At 43.9% G+C, this 18,749-nt stretch overlaps 4 protein-coding genes across 5 annotated transcripts in view; 2 read left to right on the forward strand and 2 right to left on the reverse strand.

Moving 5' to 3' along the window:
- Positions 1-640: 640 nt before the first annotated feature.
- Positions 641-5,242, reverse strand: dnajb11 (DnaJ heat shock protein family (Hsp40) member B11). Its single transcript, XM_031873360.1, has 10 exons — positions 5,061-5,242; positions 4,490-4,646; positions 3,802-3,899; positions 3,305-3,437; positions 3,004-3,146; positions 2,590-2,672; positions 2,453-2,510; positions 2,244-2,355; positions 1,942-2,101; positions 641-1,759 (listed from the first exon to the last, which is right to left on the reverse strand). Exons 1-10 carry the CDS (start codon positions 5,132-5,134, stop codon positions 1,695-1,697), a joined length of 1,083 nt encoding a protein of 360 aa, XP_031729220.1. The 5' UTR covers positions 5,135-5,242; the 3' UTR covers positions 641-1,694.
- Positions 5,243-6,227: 985 nt separating this feature from the next.
- Positions 6,228-10,604, forward strand: tbccd1 (TBCC domain containing 1). Of its 2 annotated transcripts, XM_031873378.1 has the most exons (9): positions 6,228-6,419; positions 6,929-6,993; positions 7,085-7,351; positions 7,512-7,670; positions 7,860-7,976; positions 8,239-8,488; positions 8,630-8,816; positions 8,898-9,416; positions 9,831-10,604. In XM_031873378.1, exons 2-9 carry the CDS (start codon positions 6,931-6,933, stop codon positions 10,042-10,044), a joined length of 1,776 nt encoding a protein of 591 aa, XP_031729238.1. In that variant the 5' UTR covers positions 6,228-6,419; positions 6,929-6,930; the 3' UTR covers positions 10,045-10,604. The 2 variants fall into 2 exon arrangements, with proteins under 2 accessions (XP_031729238.1, XP_031729237.1); XM_031873377.1 differs by lacking the exon at positions 6,228-6,419 and having other exon boundaries at positions 6,434-6,993.
- A 1,492-nt stretch (positions 10,605-12,096) lies between these two features.
- Positions 12,097-18,749, reverse strand: part of lcmt2 (leucine carboxyl methyltransferase 2) — a 7,281-nt gene continuing 628 nt past the window's right edge. The window contains exons 2-14 of the mRNA XM_031873374.1: positions 18,131-18,255; positions 17,882-17,963; positions 17,568-17,748; positions 17,315-17,471; positions 16,953-17,142; positions 16,735-16,842; positions 16,544-16,631; positions 16,243-16,470; positions 15,819-16,064; positions 15,634-15,731; positions 15,281-15,468; positions 15,060-15,195; positions 12,097-14,825 (exon numbers count right to left, since the gene is read on the reverse strand). Of these exons, the coding sequence (XP_031729234.1) occupies positions 14,661-14,825; positions 15,060-15,195; positions 15,281-15,468; positions 15,634-15,731; positions 15,819-16,064; positions 16,243-16,470; positions 16,544-16,631; positions 16,735-16,842; positions 16,953-17,142; positions 17,315-17,471; positions 17,568-17,748; positions 17,882-17,963; positions 18,131-18,255 (1,992 nt within the window). The 3' untranslated portion in view covers positions 12,097-14,660. The remainder of the gene's footprint in view (positions 14,826-15,059; positions 15,196-15,280; positions 15,469-15,633; positions 15,732-15,818; positions 16,065-16,242; positions 16,471-16,543; positions 16,632-16,734; positions 16,843-16,952; positions 17,143-17,314; positions 17,472-17,567; positions 17,749-17,881; positions 17,964-18,130; positions 18,256-18,749) is intronic.
- On the forward strand, positions 12,669-14,340 carry crygs2 (crystallin, gamma S2). The gene is made up of 3 exons (XM_031873379.1): positions 12,669-12,774; positions 13,129-13,371; positions 13,939-14,340. Exons 1-3 carry the CDS (start codon positions 12,766-12,768, stop codon positions 14,209-14,211), a joined length of 525 nt encoding a protein of 174 aa, XP_031729239.1. The 5' UTR covers positions 12,669-12,765; the 3' UTR covers positions 14,212-14,340.

The raw sequence follows: 18,749 nt of genomic DNA on the forward strand, positions 1-18,749 counted from the left end.
TGTGTGTTTACAGCTTATAGTGTCCCCAGGCAGACAAAAACAAATCTGTTAATGCAGGTTAAACCATTATCTCCCGCCTAAACCCTTACCAGGCAAAATGTATCCACCCTCACAAAACTGTTCACTTTCAAGGTCTAACAATGAAATTACTCCTCACAAACATAATATACATGAGCATAAACTGATGCAGGTTTTCAGCTTGAAGTAAGTAATTTCTCTCATAAATCTGCTCCGGCACTAGTTTAAAAAAAATGGTGCTTTGAATGTTGTGTCTCAGGAAACCTTACATTTACTGATTGTTACAAATCCTTAAATCTAAACCATAATAATTACACAAATTGTAAACAATTTGACAAATCTGTAGCCTGTTGATTGGCATATTAATACAGGTAATGTTCTTTAAATCAGAAATGTATTTGTTCCCCAAAACCAATGAAACCCCTCTCATATCGAGGGATTTTTTTAATTATTTTGGTCAGAGTTAGACATTTCAGGATGTGCTACCCGACTCCTGGCTCAGCTCAGGGAAAGTAAAGTCCAGCACTGCACTCACTGCAGCTTGGAGGTCATGGTTCCTCACTAATGGCCAATGACTAGACTCTGATGTCATCTGCTGGTGAATCCGGGGTATGACATCTTATCAGAATTTGTAGAAATCTTTATTTATAATCGTCAGTCAAAGTACATCATCCCCCCCTAAGGCCATGACACTCTCATAATATCGGGAGGCAGCGTTGCAGTCGGTAGTAAAAACAGAGGGAAGTAAAATCCTAAAACCGCGTTATAAACCAAACGGTTGCCAGTCAGGAGGAACAGCATCAGTGATGCTGATTCTCTATGGTGTGAGGTCCCTTTGATTTAAATGTGTTCAGCCGAGACAGGGAGAGTGTCGAAGGTGTGTCAAACTAAATGTTGCTAGTGGCGCTGGAGGACGTTCACCTCATTCCTCACAAAAAAATAAAAATGTCACTGTTTAATTTAAGAGGTCAACTCTGGTCACAGTGAACGTGGGGGTTGTGCATTGCGGACAGTTCTCCCGTTGCAACGTGTAAACAGACAAGTAAGAGCCAACATAAATTAGAAAAACTAAAACACAACAAACAGATGCACTTCGTACTTCCCTATTTACAAAGCATTATTGAACAGGAGTCTGACCAAAACAAAAATAATATGTTTCGTCAGTCAAAAAGGTGAAGCTGTTACACTTGTAAAACTAATAAAAAAAAAAAAAAGTGTCTTGCACAAGTTGAAAGTTGTTCAAAAGTTGTTAAGGGCTTTTCTTCTTCAGCAGATGTACACAGAAAGGTACAGTGACTGACACATTAGTAGATTAAGTTCACTCAGAGAGAAATAAGGGGTTTAGCTTTTTAAAATAAACAAAAAGAAAAAGGCCTTATTGCAATATAATTTGGGGACAAAAAAAAAAAAAAAAAAAAAGAAAAAAAAAAAAAAAAAAAGTAAAACAAAGATACGGCATCCTTTACATTTATACACTTCAAATAAAACACCTGCAATTGTGCCACTGCTGTCAAAATGTAGAGCATTAAAAACAAATTGGGTTCAAGCCACCCTGAGAACGATCTGAAAATAATAAATACACCCTGGCCAGAATTATGGAGCACAGTCTTGTTGATTGAAGATGTGTGTGTGTGAGAGAGACAGATAACTCAGTCCAAGCTGTGTGTGTTGGTGCGCTAGAATCCTTGGAGTCCATTATAAACCTTCTGCACAGAGCCCTGCTTCAGAAGACCCCGGATACCTGCAACAGCAGAACGATCACCGTTAACGGCAGCATATCGAAAACAATGTATACACATATTCAAACATCAGACAAGCTACAAAAATGTGCTGTGATTCTGATGTGAAATAAAGTAACTTTTCTCCCAACACTGATCCTTCCAGGACAAATGTCCCAACACGTCCCTGAACCTTCATCCTCACCATCTTTCTGCTGGTCGTCGAGCTGCGTCTGAGGAAACTCCACATCGAAGGAGATGATGAGGGAACCTCGGATGTTGATGTTGTCAAAGTTTGGCAGGCCTTCTCCCTTCTTCCACATTCGAGCACCGGGCTTTGTGATCTTATCCCTCACTATATGGACCTGTGAGGCAAAGACGGATGCAACGACTCAAGTCAACTGGCAAATTCACATACACCTCTTTTTAGTTGTTCCCCAACTTTACATTGCCAGGCTCTAATAGAGTGACAGCAAATAAGAAAATGATACCAGGTATGTACAGTACCTTGTGTCCATCCAAATGTTCGATGTCCATCTCAAAGCCCACCAGTGCCTCCACCAGGGAGATGGTGACGTTTGTGTACAGGTCGTCTCCTCTGCGCTCAAACACAGGATGTCTAAAAAGAAAAAGCATCACGTTACCGTTTGTCACTGGTCTAATATTCTGCATTTGTGTTGCAAATCACAGACTCAATAAACACAGCCTGTTCATACTTTAGCACTTTGATGCGGAAGCGTAGATCTCCTGGTTCGCCGTCAATGTGAGGTTCCCCTGTGGTCACGAATAAAGACGTTAATAACAGGTCATATTTAAAAACACTGGACATATAATAAGCTTCGTGTACATTTACCTTCTCCAATGAAAGGGTACTCCATTTCATCTCGGACTCCTTGTTCAATTTCTACCTCCAAGGTTCTCTCTTCATTTACCAGCCTGTAGTGAACAGTACATAATAAATAAAACAAGTGCTGCGATAATAGGCGTGTACAACGTCTTTCCCAAATGTTATCACACCTCTGATATACACTCAGTTTCCATTTATTTAGTACACCTAGCTATACAAATATAATACAATGCCAGCTACAGTGGGACTTTGTGCTTCTGTGTCCTGCACCATTTTGTTTAGAGTTGGGGTACATTTGAGGTTTTCATCAGCTATTGGGAACCAGAAGGACCCTTATAATCAAGCACCGTAGATGCATCCGTTGCCATGATCAAGTCTGGGTTGTAATGAACAGGAGTTTGACCACCAGCAATGACTTACTTCACATTGGGACACTCGTCGCACACCATCTCCTGAGTCATCTGGAAGCGGCCGGGTCCGAGCTGCGTCGTCCTCATCTCCTGTCTGCAGTTACACTTCCTCTTGCCGGGGGCTTCTTTGGCTATAGGCTTGTTACGAACAACCTGTGCGACAAAGCAGACGATGAATCAGCACATTTTTGCAGTGTGACGGAACTTAAATGATGTCAATGTGTGTCAAATTAAAAACACGCAGTCGTGACACATTCCACTTAATATGATTAATAAGGTTGTTTATTTAGTGAGCAGGATTTCCCCCTCACCTCGACAAAGTTCCCAGAGTACACCTCTTCAAGCATGACCTCCAGGTCTAGTATGATGTCATTTCCTCTGGGGATGTTCCTGTCCTGTTGCTGTCGATTGCCTCCAAACATGAACCCAAAGTCACCAAAGAAGCTACAGGAGGACGACAAAGTATAGACGTATACACAAAAACACAATTTAATTTCATTTAGCATCATTCCAAATTAAAAACAGTTTATTTGGAGCACGTTTGTAGCAAATATCGCAGAAACACATTTCCCTAAAGGGTTGATTCATCCTAATCACAAGTGGTATCTTTATCTCCATCTAGTTTTGGTTGAATTTATGTCTAAAGATTGAAAAATTCAATAAAAAGTAACATAAATCAACAGCAACATTGTCACACTGACACAGAATCAGTATTCTCGATAATCCACGGAACACAATGTTAACAGTTTTGTTATTAAAACATGGTGAATGTGACTGTAAAAAAATAATCTGAGCTCAAGAAACCAACCTGGAGAAGATATCGTTGTGTGAGCTGTGGTGACCCTCTTTGAGTCCATCTTCTCCGTACGCGTCGTACTGCTTCCTTTTCTCCTCATCTGAGAGCACCTAAAAAACAAACAACCCGTCAGTCACAGAACAAACTAATTTTACCTCAAACACCTTAACATGATTTGCATAGAAGAATATTCACAAAAGCAGTACTATTTGCATAACAGGGTTAAATAAGATAAAACTATATTTATCCTGAAGGGAACAGCAGTTGCAGTACAAAGTAGGAAAGAGTGCCAGTGTAAAAATAGTAATAAAGGTGAAAGTACAAAATATACAATAAATAGACAAAATATACAGATACAGTATATAGATGTGGATAAGTAGTTGCATATAGCTGTAAATACTTAATTGTATCATACTATACATGTGTTTCTGTAATATTGTGTCCACTCCTTGTATATCAGATCATATTGACTAATCACAGTTAGTTATTTCAAGAGCAATGTGAACATTCGTCAGAAGAAACACCTGCAGACCTTATCTGAGTCCCCTCCCATTTATCCACGTCTGGCTTTCCTGGCTGCCAGCTGTGCTTCACAGCCAATCAGATGCGGCCACACGGTCTAGTCGACCAATCACAGTGGCCGTGCTGTTTTCCAACAACAAACCAAATAGCTAGCGTACAAAAGAGACTTTTGCATCACCTCATAAGCTGCTCCCAAGTCTGCAAATTTGTCTTGAGCTTTCGGGTCGTCTTGGTTTCTGTCGGGGTGTAACTGGAGAGCCAGCTTTCTGTAGGCCTTCTTGATGTCCCTGATTGATGCACTCTTAGTCACCCCCAAGATCTGGTAGAAATCTCGTCTACGAGAGAGAGAAGGGGGGTAACAGGGGACGACACACAGAGAGCAAAATGTACGTTACAAGACATGGCTGTAATGACATAGCACTGTTGTTTACAGGCTGAATTGTGATGATAAACAGTAAACTAGCTAGCTAGGAGGAAGCCGGGTATAGCTTAGCTGCTATGAAGGCTAGCTCCTGACTAACTAAGCTAGTTTGCCATTCAAAAAAACAGCCGTTAAAGTCCTGTATATAAATACGAAGCTAGAGAACAACAAAACACAAAGAAAACTCTTATTAGCACGCTAGCTCTGTGTGTGTGAACCTGCTCTAGTCCACTCCACACACGTGAGACCTGGTCTGGACCAATCACAGTGAAACATGTGTACCACCTGGCGATGCTGTTCAAACTGTACGTCCAAGCACGAGACTTACCCAGCAAGCACCGCCGTGATAACGTAAAGAAGCAGACAGCAGACATTGCAGAGATTCATCCCTTTGGTAGCCATGGATTCCTTGTGTTTTGTAATCAGAAGCAGCAAAAAGAACAGCCGGCTTTTGAAGGTCTGGATCCCGGCTGCCCGTCACAAGCCTTCTTCCTCCTGTCAGAGAGAGCCCGCCCACTGGATGTCTCAGTCACACAAAAAAAACCGCCCTCCATTAAAGAAACATACTTCTTCTTCTTCTGGTTTTACGGCGGTTGGCATCCATCTTATTGGTACATTACCGCCACCTTCTGCTCCGGAGTGTGAACAAGCTTTACACCCCAAACAAACAAACCAAATAATAATAATACAAAAATAAAATAATACAAAAATAAAATAAAATAATACAAATATAAAATAAAATAATACAGAAATAAAATAAAATAACCTTTAATAAACAGCAACTGGAACTTTTTTTTTTTTTGCTGGCAGAAAAAAAAGAATAATTTTTTTCTCCTTTTTTCTGCCGGCAACACTTTTTTTTCATAAATCTTTTTTTTTGTTACCTTCTTTTTTTTTGGCTTGCGGAAATGGGCTTCTATATAGGAATTGTTCCTGTCAGTCCCCAACCTTTTTTTTTTTGCTGGCTGAAATGGGCTTCCATACACACATGTTTCACATAAACAAGTAAAACTGCTTTGTTTGTTATGTCTGTAGATTTGTCCATTTGTAATATAAAATGACCACTTGCCTTAATTCGAGCTGTGGTCTGTTGTTTGATGTCATCCGACATGTCTTCAATTCGTCTACTTATAGTGTCATTTGACAGAGATATAGTTTTCAGTTTATCCTCTGCTGATATTAGCATCACAAGGCATTAATGCCAAATATTGTTAAGGAGTGCGAATAGATGGCACTCCGCTGCATAAAAAATCACCTTCAAAATAAAAGCACAGGATTTTTGATTTTTTTTTTGCCAGGCTGAAAACGGTCTGCGACCCACTTTTGGTTCGCGACCCACCAGTTGAGAATCACTGAACTAGACAAACTGATCCACACTCCATGCCAGTTGGTGGCGGTAATGCACCAATTAATTGTTTGCCAACCGCCAATAAACCTCAAAACAGAAGAAAGAAGAAGAAGGAGAAAAAAAAAAGTCTACCGCGCGCCCCCGCGAGCTGCGTGCAACAGATGTCAGCTTTAGAGGAGAGGGCGCCAAATAGGAAGAACGGGTAGACGTGAGACAGGTCTGCCTCTAATCACAACAAACCGGGTCAACGACAGGACTCGTTTCTCGTCTTTACTTTCACTTATGAGTGACCCGTCGAGACGGAACCTCGCGGTGCCTGGACGAAGACAGAGGCTGAAAGTAAGAGCAAAGACACGGTCGTCTCCTAGTCCTCCTTTTGCCTTATTAGCCGTGCTAGCTAATGGTAGCTAAGTTAGCAAACTTGATGTTATGATGCTAAAGTCAGGTGTTGATGACATGAGCAGTCAGTTGCCAGGAGAGCATTACAGGAGGTATCTGCCACCATGTTAAATGAACGACAGACGGATTTTATTGTTATTAACCGTGCAATATCTATAACTCTTACATCCACTATTACATGAATACCAGCTTTGTTGTCATTGTGTTTAGCTGTATGTTTCTTTTATCTGTACCCATAATTTTCCATTAAAGCTGGTTCATAGTCATGGTTGTGCACTTGTATGGTCATCTCTATAACATACAGACAGGCTGCTCCTCAGCTCTCATCAGTTAATCTCTACATTTAGTGTTTCTGTAATGCAAAAAAATGACAAAGTGATATTCTTGCATGTCGGTCTATCATGTGTCTGATTTCATTTCTCATCTTTTTTTATGTCCTTTCTCTTCAGACATGGAGGCAGACAGTGTGAGCATATGGCCACGCATGGAGCCCTTCTTAGTGGGTGCCCTGCAGGTGAGCATACTCTTCCCATCTCTATTTAATGTAAAGATGTCGCCCAGTGAATGCAAATGTAAAATAACTGGAATGAATGTTTTTTTTGTAGGTGGCTCCCTTCTCCAAGCTCAGCTTGCACTATCTGCGCAAGATGGCGATCTACGTGCGAACGCGGGACGGCTGCTTCCCCGCTTTGGGCTGGCCCATGTGGAGGCATATCGCCTGTGGAAAACTACAGCTTCCAGAAGACCTAGCGTGGCTCTATTTCGAGACCTTTGACCTGCTTATAGGCCACACTCCAGAGGAGAGGTTGGAGTGGGCAGAGTGTCTTTCCCAGTGCTCTTCCAAAAGCGAGCTGGATCAACAAAGGAACAAGGTAAAAAAAAAAAAACACCAACCTATTTACTACCTGCCATCTCATTGTTTCATATGACCTGTTTTTGACTCTTTATTATTGTGTTGTTGTACCCTGCTCTCACATTTCTAGTCTGAGCTACACATTGATATGCACACCATCTTTCTCCTTTCCACTCCAGCTGTCTGTGGACACACTGCAGTTCCTCCTCTTCCTCTTCATCCAGCAGGTGAACCGCGTGTCTCTGCGCACCTCTCTGATCGGTGAAGAGTGGCCCAGTCATCGCACCTGCTCCCCCTCTCCATCAGACCGAGAGGCCAAGACCAGCTCTCAGAACAAGGTCCTTGTTACTGTCGAGGGCAAGAGAAACATTATTCCATGCTTTGCACTATCCTGTTATTCAGATTACTACCTATTGCCCAGTGGGAAGCATCTACATGATCCCGTTTAAAGCGCGAATGTTATAGTCTTCTCTCGGTACTTCGTGATGTGCCACTCATAGTCCTTTTGTTGCTGTTTGTTTCCGCAGAACTGGGATGATCAGGCTCACCTATCATTTGTGAAAAGCCATCTAGCTGAGATTCTGGAGCTGCTGGTGGAGCCTGGCCAGCTGTCACAGTCTGGACAGGCCCTCAGAGATTGCCAGGTCTGTGGACACATCCGGTGTTACTTTACAGCAAACCAACATAAAGCAGCTATAAGCAATTTGTTAAGATGATTCAAATGACAAAGAGGTCTCTCCTAGTAATGAAACTACACAGAATTATCACCCGAATCTGCAGCTCCCCTTGGCTTTACTTACACTTTTTTGCTTACAGAATAGCCACTATAATCATATGTACTTTGTTTTCATTTTGACTGAAATAAAACTCTCAAACAAATTACTATTCACGTCTGTGTTCTGCCAGATATCCCTGGAGGCTGTGCGGAGCCTGGGTCTGCTCCTGGAGGGCTCGGTCGGCCACGGCAGAGCGGTTCAGCCCGTCCACAGGCTGCTGACCAAAGGTCCGCTCCAGACACAAGCCGGCTACTCCCCGATCAGCCACTCCTTCGGCCTGCACAAGTTCCTCTCGTGTCTCCAGCAGAGCCTCACACTCAACCCCTTTGGGATGACCGCCTGCCTGTGCTCAGGCAAGAAACTAGCCTGGGCTCAACAAGGTATCTTAAAATCTCCTGGAATGAAGTTTTATGTACAGCCATTTTGAGGGGAAGGAGTTAAAAGTCAGGGTGTGTGTTAAGTGTTCTTTCTACCTGTCGGTCTACATTTCTTTGACTTTGTTCTCCGTTTGTGCCTTCCAGTGGAGGGATCCATGAAGAGAGCCAAGATAGCCCGAAACACCCACACGGCTCCTCCTGGCAGTAAGATGGTGCTGATGTCGCAAGTCTTCAAACAGACGCTGGCGAAAACCTCAGACAAGCTGACCGGTGCCAACATCAAAATCCACCGATGCTCGGAGGCCTTCATTTACCTTCTCTCACCTCTCAGGTAGGATTAGCTTCCATGGATAAAGCTTGTGTTGTGGACTTTTTATGGGCTCATCCGTCATGGATTGTGTTGCACCTCCAGATCAGTCAGTATGGACAAATGCCGTGACTGCACGGTGGTCCTGGGTCCTGTTGAGACCAGCGTCCACATCCACAGCTGCCAGAACCTGCGGGTGGTGTGTGTGGCCGGCAGGATTGCTGTCGGAGTCTCGTCGCATTGCACCATCCACGCCTTGACGCCCACCCGCCCCTTGCTCCTCCCGGGAAACACAGACATTACACTGGGGCCTTTCCACGCGTTCTACCCCTCCCTGGAGGATCACATGGCCAGCGTGGGGCTGGCTGTAGTCCCCAATGCCTGGGATCAGCCCTTGCTTCTGGGGAACGAGGGCCTCGTCAACACGTCGTCCAACCCGGACCCCGCCTGCTACCGCCTGCTGCCCCCGGCTGAGTTCCACACGCTGGTTGTGCCTTTCCAGACGGAGGGCGACACGTGTGAGGTGCCGGGGGGACTGCCTCCTCCGTATCAGGCAGCACTCGATGAAAAGCAGAGGAGGATTCAGAACTGGCAGAAGACTGTGATGGCGGCCCGGCTGAACAAGTGAGTCGCAAATCGGACCGTCTTCACATCATTATTAAAAGAAGTGGAATCATTTGATAGACTTTCTAATAAACATGCACGTGTAAAAAAAAAAAATATGCTTCAATAGTCGGCGCGCTATTTGAATCAGTGGAAAGTTACAACAGGCCAGCCGTTTTAAAAAATCAATAAGATTGTGAGTTAGCCACTCAGTTCAGTGATGGCATGTTGTGAGAAAACTTGCTCGAGGGGCTCTACACTCTACCTGACCCTGAACAACAGGGAACAACATCACAGGATGCCATTCCATGAGGGGAAAGAAATGATTGGTTTCTACATCACAGTATTTTAACGCTAATCTCTCCCACATCCTAAACTCTCTCCTGCTCCGTAGTTCACGTCTGTTGTAACCGATTCCTCGTTTGTGTTTTCAAGGGAGCAGAAGCGGCAGTTCCAGGAGTTGGTGGAGGTCAAGTTCCACGAGTGGCTTCTGGAGACGGGGCACAGGCAGGAACTCGACAGCCTCATCCCACCCACGATGGCCTCTTTGAAGGACTCCAGTGGGCCTGAAACAGAGACGCCCCGAGTTAACGATACCAAACACATGAGGAATGGACGGGCAGAGAGACCGTCGCCTATGGCCTGTTGAACTGTTGGTTTCGCCTCGTCCGGGTCTTAAGGTAGCATGAGCTACATGTGGTTCTTAACAAGCAGAGGAGTATGTTTACTGCGAGTGTTACTGTACGGTATGTTACACCTTACTCTGGTAAGTCTGGAGCTGTTGATCCAGCTTTTATTGCAGCTTACGGCCCACTCGTTGAGTGGAAGGCTGGTGTGGGCTGTTCTATACAAGTCCATCTAAAGAAAAACATGTCTAAGCCAAGTAAGGAGTGGATTGGCATGTTGTAAAACAACATCGCTACAGACACACAGGGTGTAGCATCTGCATAGTCACCTCAGGCTTTGAAGGGACAGTGTTAGAGATTAGGGTTTACAGCTGAACTTCATCTTTTGGAGACAAATTCTAAATCTGAGTTGAGGAGGACAAAAGCACTGACTGGCTGTGACAGGCTAGACACCTGTCAGTCATGCATGTGTTCTCTTGAAGCATCAATAGCACTTAAATGTAATAATGATTCGATATCCTTCTTTAGTCCGACGCTGTGGCTTATTGTGGTCGCGTTCCTGGAGAACCACGACTGCTGTGAACTCTTCGGAGGGTTTCTCACCATTTCTTCCCGAACTGTGCGCACATATATTAACTATGCGCTATTTTCTGTTTAAAAAAAAAAAAAAAAAGGGTTGGCACGTGCATTTAAAGATGGAGAAGATGGATGCTAAATGAATGTAGCTCTTTGGGTATTAAGGACTTATTGATGCTCCTAGTTACTAGCTCAGGTCATAGTGTTTCTGGTGTGTTGAGAGAATATAATAAATGGCAATCAAGTGTTTTCCATTATGGGGGGAAAAAAGGAAGGAATATTAACATAATTTATTGCAGGTACATGATTGCACTGTCCAAACTGTCATATTGTATGAAGGTAGAGCGTAAGTCAACAACACTTGACATTTATTGCGGACTTGTCAGATGCAGATTTGCCAAATGAGGCTAAATTGAACAAACCTTTGGTCCGTCTGCAGAACTGTTGCTGTCTAAATGTATGTTTATTTTTGTATTAAGTCCCGTGTATGTATACTTTATCATTATAGTAAGAATATTTTTCATAAATCTACTTTGCCTCCAGAACCTTTTTTAGGAGTTAATACCTCCAAGTGTACTTAGGCCCATAAGCTTCCTGTTTGCACTCATTACAGCCTGCTGAGCTTCTGCACACTGAGACACATTGCATACAATAGAACTGCTGCATGTGTATTCGGGGCATTTCAATTATTTAAGGGAAGATTGACTTAAAGATAACTGTTAAAATGCTAATACACAACAGAATATTACTGTAAGTTTTCAGAAATGCTGGTATGTGTGTCTTCCTTCTAAAGACGTGATAACACTGTAAAATGCCTTACTGCTGGAACACTATATGAAGAGCACAATATAGGTGGTGATTGTTTAAAAAAATTAATTAAAGTTTTGACTAAAACCAGGCGGCTTATTGTTTTTGATTCTGTCGTTACATTTGGACAAAGCAATATGCTCAAAATATTTGGTATGAGAATTCTTCTGTTCATAAATAAATACATTGAAATGAATTCCAATCTTACAGAAGTACTATTTGTTGTATCTGTGCTTATGCAACACTTCCAGTGGTGGAATGTAACTAAGTACATTTACTCAAGTACTGTACTTAAGTACAATTTTGAGGTACTTGTACTTTAGTTGAGCATTTTGATTATATGCTTTATACTTCACTACATCTGAGGTACATATTGTACTTTTTACTCCATTAATCTGACAGTTTTAGTTACTTTACAGATTCAGATTATTAACACAAAACATTAATAAATACACTTATATTATTCAAGCTACTCAGCAGTTTATAAAGTAAATAATATGAGCTCCACCTTTACCAACTGCAACATTAATGCATGAATAATAATCAGTACATTAATATAGTATATATTATTAAATGGAACATTCTGCATAATCAACACATTTACTTTTAAGTGTATTATTTTTTAACTTTTACTTGTAGAGTATTTATACACCAATACTTTAAGTAAAATAACTTTGTACTACTTCCATCACTGCTTAAAACCTTAGTTACTTGTATTTTACTTGAGTATTCCTGTTTTTTGCCGCTTTGCACCACTTGTTACTCGACCAGCATTGTTAAAACTTCCTTTGTTGTTAAAAACTTTACATACAAAATGCATATTAAGTTTATAAACTATAATGCATAGTTATAAAAAAATTAAGTAAAGCAAGATTCTGCATGAAAATGGATGTATTTGTAGTAATAATTCAATATACAATATACTGGACACTGCTGGATTCCTCCATTAGGCAGCAATACGTCAGGAGTTGGCAGGTCCTCACCAGTTGGGGGCAAGCTGCTGGAGCTGGCATATGTGACATGGTGCGAGAGCCGGAGCGGGGGGGGGCACTGGACCCAGCCAGTAGAGAAGTGGGGTCAATGGACGCTTACCATGCCCGGCCATTATGCCGTAATCCTTCCTCGCTTTTCTGGAAAAACTGAATAGCACTAGAATCACTGACTCATTTTTTGGATCTCATTTTCATGACAAAGCGATTGTTCCCCTTTTGCCTCCACCGTTGCAGTTTATAAACGTGGGAACGCGGGGATATAAAAGGGACCGGTGAGGGGCCGGTGCAACAATCGAGACCTCAGGGGAACCACCACCACCACCACCATCCCTTAACATAACCAGGGCCATCCCTCATATTCGCTCCAAGATGGGCAGGGTGAGTTAAGGCAAAGTGGGACTGGCATCGACAAAGAGTCCGGTAACACTGCAGCATGGAGGTTAAGAGTGAATGTGTGGGTTTAAAGTAGTGGACAGAGCTGTAAGTGAGACCCTCTCTGCGGGGATATTGGGGTTTGAACCCTTTTTTGCAGTCGAGGTGTTGATTGATTTTCAGCTGGAGGTTAAAGCTGCACTCTCCATTGGAGAACATTACCAAAAGAATGCTTTTCAAGGCTTTATTGTAAAGTTTGAGTGATAAAACAGTAAAATCTGACCTTTCTATGTCCGAACAAAGACTATGTGAAAAGTGGACGAGAGATAAGACTCCCATGTGTTGTCCTTCCCCTCTCAGATTGTCTTCTACGAGGACAAGAACTTCCAGGGACGCCGCTATGAGTGCGACAGCGACTGCTCGGACTTCCACGCCTACCTGAGCCGCTGCAACTCCATCCGGGTGGAGAGTGGGGCCTGGGTGGTGTACGAACGGCCCAACTACATGGGCTACCAGTACGTCCTGAGCCGGGGGGAGTACCCAGACTACCAGCGCTGGATGGGCCTCAACGACCGCCTCAGCTCCTGCAAGATGGTCCACTTCGTAAGTCGGCCATCGTCTGTGATCTGAACTGTGTGAACACTTTTTGTTGAATGTTGAACGAACCACTAACCTCTTCTTTGTGGGTTTATGAACCTGAGGTTGTTTGGTGAGCTGATGAAAGCCACAGTGGGCACAGAAGAGAAACAAAGTGATCACAGAGGTCATGCTGTTGTGTTGATGACCGCAGGGCTTTGTTGATGGAGACCAATACGTGGGGGTCAGTCTATTAGTGTGATCGGGCCTTAGTTCAACTGACCCACAGCCTGCAGCCAGATCCAGGGACGCCACGTTCATACATAAATCAATCTAGTTTGTACAGGCTGCATGTGTACAGTTTTGCACAACAAAAACAATGACAGGTGGTGATGGGAAGCCGGTTATCTAATAGACGTGGTCCACACTATAACCACGATGAGCCCATTTACAGAAGCAAATCCCATCTCTCTATACATCCCCATCCCCTCTTCTGTCCCAACCCCCTGCACTAACGACCACTCTCCGTCTATCTCCCACTTACACCCCCCCCCCTACCATCCTCCCCCCCTGCTTCCTCCCGTCACCCTCCAGACCAGCGGGACCCTGTACAAAATGCAGCTGTATGAGAAGGCAGACTTCGGGGGCCAGGCCTTCGAGGCCATAGAGGACTGCCCCTCTCTCCTGGAGAAGTTCCGCTGGAGGGAGGTCAACTCCTGTAAGATCTTCGACGGCTGGTGGGTCTTCTACGAGCACCCCAACTACCGCGGACGCCAGTACTTCCTGGAGAAGGGGGAGTACCGCAAGCCTGGCGACTGGGGTGCCGTCAGTCCTACGGTCCAGTCCTTCAGGCGCTTCACTGAATGATTTAACCTCCATCCAAAACGTTGAAAGAAAATAACCTAAAAAGTTGATATTTTACTTTGATTTTAATTGACTATTTTGTGATTTGAAACTGAGGTCTCACAAATAAAAAAAAACTGTCCAGTAAGCAGACTGAAGACATTTCTTTGGCTTTTCTATACATGAGTTGTTTAATGTCTTTTGAACCTTCTCGGTTTAGAGCTACTTTCCTTCAGGAACTTTCATTTTGTGTTGATTTTGGCGGCCCCTGTGGACACAAGTGGTAGTGTTTCTGAGCGCCAGAGTGTGCTCAGAAACTCTACTTCTACTGCAGCAGAGTTTAATAGTCTGCCCTTTGCAGTCCTGGTTCTCCCGGGCCTCGCTTCCCTCCAGCGGGCCCAGCAATACGGCCTGGCCCTCCAGTAGCATGGTCCAGCAGCTTTCACAGTTTCATAGAAACACTTTGAGGTACGTCATCCCAGTGCAGGTCTGAGGTCCACAGTGACGGGCTGAAGGTTGAAGTGAGTCCCAAAAGAGAAACAGTTTCCTCCCCCACCCATCAGGAGCAGCTCTGGTTCTTCTGAGTCCGTCAGCTCAGAGCAGAACGAGTGGAGCATCAGCGGCCAGGGCACCGAGGTCTAGAGGCAGAGATTTATCTGTTAGTATCTTGTTCATTAGGTCTATCCTGAGGCTATATGATCAATGAAAATGCATTGCTAAGATATACCTTTCTATGTAGCAACTGATGCCACTTTTCAGGCAACAAACTCAGGCCTTCACAACCAGAGGTAGATGTATCAATACAGTAAAAAAACACTGACTTTCGCTTAAAACTATAGCTGTGAAATCTGATCGAATGCATGTTAACTGACCGTGTCCAGACTGAACTCCACACTGCTGCGCGTGGTGAGGTGGATCATGACGACACCTGGTACACCGTCTGAATGCAGCCAGACTCCACCAACCACAACCAGCTTTTCACCAATTACATGGGCAGAGTGAGAGTACCTAAAAACAAAGTACAAACTTCAGGCCATGGTCTTTTTGCAACCCGAATGAAGTGAAAGTCGTTGGCTTTTTGAAAGCTACAGACCTGGGAACAGGAGGGGGCTGCAGCTCTATTCTCTCCCAGGAGAAGCCTCTGTCAGTTAGCCTTAACACCGCTGTGTCCCCCAGAGGAACTCCCCTTCTGTCTAACCCTCCAAACACCACCACACCTCCCTGATACGAACATGCTGAGTGGGAATGACGGGCCTCTGGTGCTGCGCCCTCTAAAGGGATCTGTAAATAATACACACACACACACATGTGGTGAATGCCACAAATTGTCTTAAATCACTCGTACGTGCCACTTAAAAACAAACCTTTTTAATGTAATTTAAAGTGGTGAGAGACAAGATAATTTGTGTGTGATATTAAAAAACTATTTAAAAAGATAACACAAACCTCAGTCCAGTGCTGCTGGTCTAGACACAGGAAGTAGCCGTCACCCAGAGCTGCCTCCGATTCATTCTTTCCACCAAACACAAACAGAAAGCTTTTGCCTGCAGAGAAAAAAATGAGAGCTTTGTTATAATATATAAGAGATGAAATAAATATGAACATGAAAGAGACTTCCTGTTTCATCTCACCTTTGTGACTGACACTAGTAGCCGTGTGCCTCCATCTTGGCGCTGGTGCATCACCTGTACAGACCATCTGCTCCACACAAAGCGTCCCCATGTCTCCGTCCTCTGAGTCGAGAGGACCGAGTGGACCACGGGTGTCCAGGGTTACTCTTAGAAGGCCTCTGGTTGGGTTAAGTGGGGAGGAGCGGCCACCGTATACCGCGAGTCCTCCTCCAGGAAGAGAGGTAGCGGTGTGGTAGAGTCGAACACCTGGGAGAAGCCAACACAGCTAAATTAGTCTCATTTTACTTGCACAATTTTGATAATAAAGCGAGAAAGAAAAAAGTAATGGTAATGATTTTGTACAGATGCATGAATATTTAAGTTTAAGCTAAAACTAACTTTTTATGGATTAACCAAACCTGTAATTTATTTTGCATGTCCTCACCCAAATCTACTGGTGGTTCCACGCTGACAGACCTCCAGCCTTCCTGGCCCCGGAGGAGGATCCTAGTCACTGGCCCCCTGCCTCCTCTGCTGGAGCCTCCCGTTAGCAGGACTTGCCCCAGGCGCACCGAGGTGGAAGCCATCCCCAGCCCCTCCATAGGAACTGGTATGGTCTGCACACTGAGGGCTGTGGGGCTCCAAGATGGGCAAATAGATGCCGCTGGAGGAACTGACGCAAAGGATATATTTGATGCAAGTGGGGGCAGTGGTTTTGGAACAGAGGGAAATGAAGTGATAGCTACCTGGAGCATGCGTGAGTAAAGCCTGTGCCATCAAAGAGCCCTGGGACGCAGTAAGGATGAAGTAGTGTGAACATTTCTGGTGCCACTCCTGAGGGCAGACAGATATACAGTCATCCTGTCAGATATCGTGACTAGGAAGTATGATTTTATACGACGGAGACAAATTAAGAAGATGCATTTGAACGGCTAACCTCATATTCATCAAACGGCTCCAGGCTCTCCACTCTGCACCTCTCCTCCTCGGGGACCAGCCCGAGGTAGAAGTCGTTAACATCCAGACACACGCACTGCTCCCAGCCCTGAAGACAAAAACACCACGACACTGTCTGATTAAACATTCGTACTACACAGAAAAACAGGAGCAATCAGCAAATATGACAAAACGTGTACATGCTGTCTGCATACTGGCCTTGTCCAGGAACCGACGCCTCTGCGCCGCAGCGTCTGGGTATTGTCGAAGCGCGTGAAGAGTTGAATTTAGTTTCAGGAAATGATCTTGCATGATGCGACCAAAGGGATCCTGCGGATGTATCTGCTCATACATAACGAACAGCGACTGAGGCAGGAGCTTTGCCGCCCAACTGATGACAGCATCTGACCTGAAGACACACAATGTAAAACAAACATTCGCATTAGAGCTGTACAATTACAGCTAACACATGTTTATTTTGCTAGTTATTGTAATAATACAACTCAAGTACATGATTTTATATTATGCATACACCAAAGGGGTGATGTGATCCCCTAAAAAGACCAAATTGCAGTCCTTACCGTTGTGTTTCCATGTAGGTGAGCACCACTTCAGAGAGAATTAGAGTGGGGGCAGCCCAGTCCAGACCAGCTGCACCCAGAGCCCCCTCCACCTGGGACTCCTCTCTAACATCCACCCCTAGCAGACGGTACTGACCACTGGACACGTATACGGGTCCTGAAGACACACAGGCAGACATGAAATGTAACGCAACTTATATGACAAAGAAAATATCTTTGAATCTCAGTAATATGCGTGAGGGAAATGACCAACCTGTAGCAGGAGGTAAATGGGGTTCTAACATCCCCCTCAGTGTAATATTAGAATTAATCAGAGCAGCCTTGCGTCGGGTGACATCGGGAAAATCTACCTCAAACACAACAGCTCCATCGAGTGCTTCATCTGCGTGCAGGCGAAAATACGCAGAGTCGAACCCTGCGCCCAAAGACAGAATCTAACAAAAAGGGGAAGATAATGAAAGAGGGAGTGAGGAAAATAAGACAAATGGTATCATGAATGATATCAAACACGCAACCCTTTCGTACTTTTTATTAAATATAGTGTTGAACAATATGCTGCTTTTTTACCTGTCTCCTGGGGCAGTTTTTAGTAACGTGTAGGAACCTTCTCACACAGTGGTCCACAGCTCTCCAGCGCACATAGTACCCCCTAAAACATACAAATACACTTAAGTTATTACAGTATGACTCCTGTATGTGGCGGTTCTTTGTCAGTGCATAAATGATGTCCATTTATTACACCACCACTGTCGATCAAGACGAACTACAGTGAGTGTGTTTTTGTGAGTTCAATACAGTGATTTGATCCCTGCTGACCTGTTGATGAGCGGGGCTCTCCTGGCCACTTTGCACACAAAGTGCTGGAGGAAGACATCCTGGAAGTAGCCCCGTGCTGCAGCGGACACCTTGCTCACCACACTGCTGTCGTTGGTGCCCTGTACCTGGATCAACAACAACGACACGGAGCCGTCATCACTGTAAATGCCTCAGCATGTGACCACATTGATTTACTTTGTTGCCAGTGATGGAGGAAATATTCAGATTCTTTGCTTGAGTAAAAGTAAAAGTCCTCCATTGAAATTATTAAAAGAACGTAGGTATTTTTTGGAAAAATGTACTTATCAAAGTATCAGTGGAAGCAGAAAAATGCATGTTATACTATCATCAGCATCAGCTTTATTGGCCATGTATGCGTACACATACAAGGAATTTGACTCAATTTTTTCCGTTGCTCTCAACGAACATACACAGAAATAGACAAATAAACAAAAAACAAGTATACTACTACGTACAAATATATATATACAAAAGTATATATATGAACATAAAACACATCAACAATGACAATGAAATGGAGATAATAGTGCAAGGATGCTTGAATGCATATGAGGATACTTCATGTACATGAGGTAGGTGAAAAAAAAAAAAAAAAAAA

Source organism: Anarrhichthys ocellatus, unplaced genomic scaffold (assembly GCF_004355925.1).
Source record: "Anarrhichthys ocellatus isolate YVR2014 unplaced genomic scaffold, GSC_Weel_1.0 scaffold71, whole genome shotgun sequence".
NCBI lineage: Eukaryota > Metazoa > Chordata > Actinopteri > Perciformes > Anarhichadidae > Anarrhichthys > Anarrhichthys ocellatus.

Excerpts from the sequence above, each read along its gene's own strand:
- crygs2 (XM_031873379.1), top strand. Across the intron at positions 13,372-13,938 it reads CCTGCAAGATGGTCCACTTC|ACCAGCGGGACCCTGTACAA; the intron begins GTAAGTCGGCCA and ends GTCACCCTCCAG.
- tbccd1 (XM_031873377.1), top strand. The coding sequence starts at position 6,868 with ATGTCGGTCTATCATGTGTCTGATTTCATTTCTCATCTTTTTTTATGT. Across the intron at positions 7,977-8,238 it reads AGGCCCTCAGAGATTGCCAG|ATATCCCTGGAGGCTGTGCG; the intron begins GTCTGTGGACAC and ends GTGTTCTGCCAG. Across the intron at positions 9,417-9,830 it reads ATGGCGGCCCGGCTGAACAA|GGAGCAGAAGCGGCAGTTCC; the intron begins GTGAGTCGCAAA and ends TGTGTTTTCAAG.
- dnajb11 (XM_031873360.1), bottom strand. The coding sequence starts at position 5,134 with ATGGCTACCAAAGGGATGAATCTCTGCAATGTCTGCTGTCTGCTTCTT. Across the intron at positions 4,647-5,060 it reads ATCACGGCGGTGCTTGCTGG|ACGAGATTTCTACCAGATCT; the intron begins GTAAGTCTCGTG and ends TCTCTCTCGTAG. Across the intron at positions 2,356-2,452 it reads TTCCGCATCAAAGTGCTAAA|ACATCCTGTGTTTGAGCGCA; the intron begins GTATGAACAGGC and ends TTTTCTTTTTAG.